Here is a 2,418-nt window from a genome sequence, read left to right as displayed (position 1 = left end):
TACTGACGTCTGACGTCACAGTTCCGGCCACTGACAGCGCCACTGACAGTCAGCTGTTGGAGAGACTGTCGCGCCCTCCGTGGCCAGAGAGCTGTTCCGAGAAGAGTTCGCTATAGATACGCGCCGCCGCTGACGGCGCGAATCCCCAAGTGCGCTACCGACTCTGAGTCTTATTTATTTATCTCTGATTGAGATGATTTAACTTAGGAAATAACGAACGACATAAGAATAATGAATATGGAATATACACATGGGAAGGAAGGAGAGGAACCCCTTAGATTAACTGTATAGTAAGATTACCCTTGGTGATTACCTGGCCTCTCTCTGGGAGTGTGTGTCGGGGTGTGTTATGTGATTGGAATAGAGTGTAATATGGTCGAAATCGTGTGGTGGGAGTAATAAGAGGTTGATGATGACGCAACGGACCTGGTCCTGTTCGTGACAGTTTCTTTTGAGGTCGATTAGGGAAGCCGGAAATATTGTATTTTTTTAGTAATAAAGCTCCTGTGGGCTCGATTACTACTGGTTTAGAATTGTGATTGGACTTGCTTTTTACAGCTACCGGGCAGACGGTTCTTGCTTCTAGATTGATACTATTGATCGCGTATTATTGGTTGTTAGTAGGATTTTCGTTCTCGATGTGCATTGCTCCGAGGTGTTTGGAAGTGAGCGATGAGTGGGGTGTTGGATCGAAATTCTTTTCGTATTTGTTTCTTGTAAGCTTCAACGTGCTCTGGTTTAAGTCAACGACAGCCCCATATCTTCGCAAGAAATTGTCCCCGAAAATAAGATCTGTTGCTAAATTTTCAATTATTACGATTTCGTAGGGGACAAAATTAGAACATTTATTTAAGCTGACCAGGAGCACGCAAGAGCCTTGAGTAGAAATAGGTGATCTGTTCACCGAGCGGAGCGTAAACGATTGGTCCTTGGCAATGAGCTTTACCTGATGACTTCTCAGATAAGATGCTTTGACTGCTGACACGTCCGCCCCCGAGTCGACAAGCGCGATGGTTTCTGGGTGTCCGTGAACTCGGATGGTGATCTTATTGCCTCGAAGGATTGCGGCGTCCTCGCCCCTCGAAGGGAAGGCTAAGGACAGCGACATTAGTTTCCCTGGTTGGGATGAGATTCGGCGGGGCGAGCTGCGACGTAACCTCGAGCTCTGTTCATACAGTGTTTCAGGACGTGTCCGGGGCGGTTGCACCAGTTGCAGAGTGGTTGTCCTCCTTCGTTGCGGCGATTGCCGGTGTAGAACGGACCTTCTGTCTGGAACTGTCTGCTGGGAACGATGATCGGAGTGGCTCTTACCGGGTTGACTGCAGCTGAGCGCTCGGGGATCGACGTGCCACCCCTTGTTGTGCGAAGCGCACCCGGCTGGGGGGCCGCGAGCGCACCATCGCGATGATGCTCGGTTCGTCCTCTTTGCCGTTTACGTATGGGAGCGTTTCGTCGAGCAGGTTAGCGTGGTCCCGGAGCTCGTCCAAGGTTTTTGGACTCCTGCTGATTAGACTCATCGCTTGGTTCGGTGAGAACGTCGTCGTGAATTTTCTTATGATCTCTTCGGGACTCATATTCGGATTCACTTGCCTGCAGAGTTTGATGACTGTCCCCAGATGAGCTGTGTAGGATTCGCCTTTCTCGTAGACGATCTCGTTGAGTTTTCCGCGGGCGGCTTCGCTTCTTCTGGTAGCACTGATGAAACGTTTCTTGAATGCTCTTTCGAAGTCGGGCCACGAAGTGATCTCGCCATCGGTGTTGTCGAACCAACCGGATGCGGCTTGAGTCACGCTGAAGGGCACGGATTTTAGCTTTTGGTCTTCATTGTGGCTGTTGAAGGCTGCCACCCTGTTGCATTCCCGTAGCCAGTCCGAGCCGTCGATTTTTCCATTGAATTTAGGAGCGTCTTTCGGGGTGTGGACGACCAGCGATTGCATTTGTCGGACGAGACTATTTTCGTTTGCTGGTTCGTTCAACTCGCCCTGAGTTCCGTTCGGCTGAACTTGGTTGCTCTGTGGATCTTGGTGAACTGGCTGGTCGTTTTCCGCGGCTTCAACGTCGTCGAGATTTTCCATCGTCGCTCAGTCGTTGGGTTCAATTCCTTGGCTGCTCGCTGAGTTGTAAGCGAAGGATTGAGTCGATGCTGCCGTATTCTCTTCCGGATCTGGTAGTATTCGGTGAATGTTCAAGTCCAGTGACTTGCGATTTAGCACTTTGCACTTTGGGATGTGATGATTGCTTGACGAGCTGGGTTGTGCGGAGGTCGATTCCGCTTCTCCACCACTTGTTAGCTCACATGGAGGTCACCGGTTAACGTTTCACAAGTTATTTTATTGTCCGAGCAAACACGAGGTTTCGGCCGTCAAGCGACCGCCCAGGTTATCTTTGTTCGCGAACTGCTCCTACCGTCTGCATGTT

General features: G+C 50.3%; 1 protein-coding gene across 1 annotated transcript; it reads right to left on the bottom strand.

The window, feature by feature from the left end:
* Positions 1-1,307: 1,307 nt before the first annotated feature.
* On the bottom strand, positions 1,308-2,075 carry LOC108863893 (uncharacterized). The gene has a single exon (XM_018638569.1). The coding sequence runs from the start codon at positions 2,073-2,075 to the stop codon at positions 1,308-1,310; it is 768 nt and encodes a 255-aa protein (XP_018494085.1).
* Positions 2,076-2,418: the final 343 nt, after the last annotated feature.

The sequence above is a fragment of the Galendromus occidentalis genome, unplaced genomic scaffold (assembly GCF_000255335.2).
Source record: "Galendromus occidentalis unplaced genomic scaffold, Mocc_1.1 scf7180000077090, whole genome shotgun sequence".
Taxonomy (NCBI): Eukaryota; Metazoa; Arthropoda; class Arachnida; order Mesostigmata; family Phytoseiidae; genus Galendromus; species Galendromus occidentalis.
Note: the sequence above shows the minus strand (reverse complement) of the source record. Positions and strands in the feature narration are given on the sequence as shown.

Excerpts from the sequence above, each read along its gene's own strand:
- LOC108863893 (XM_018638569.1), bottom strand. The coding sequence starts at position 2,075 with ATGGAAAATCTCGACGACGTTGAAGCCGCGGAAAACGACCAGCCAGTT.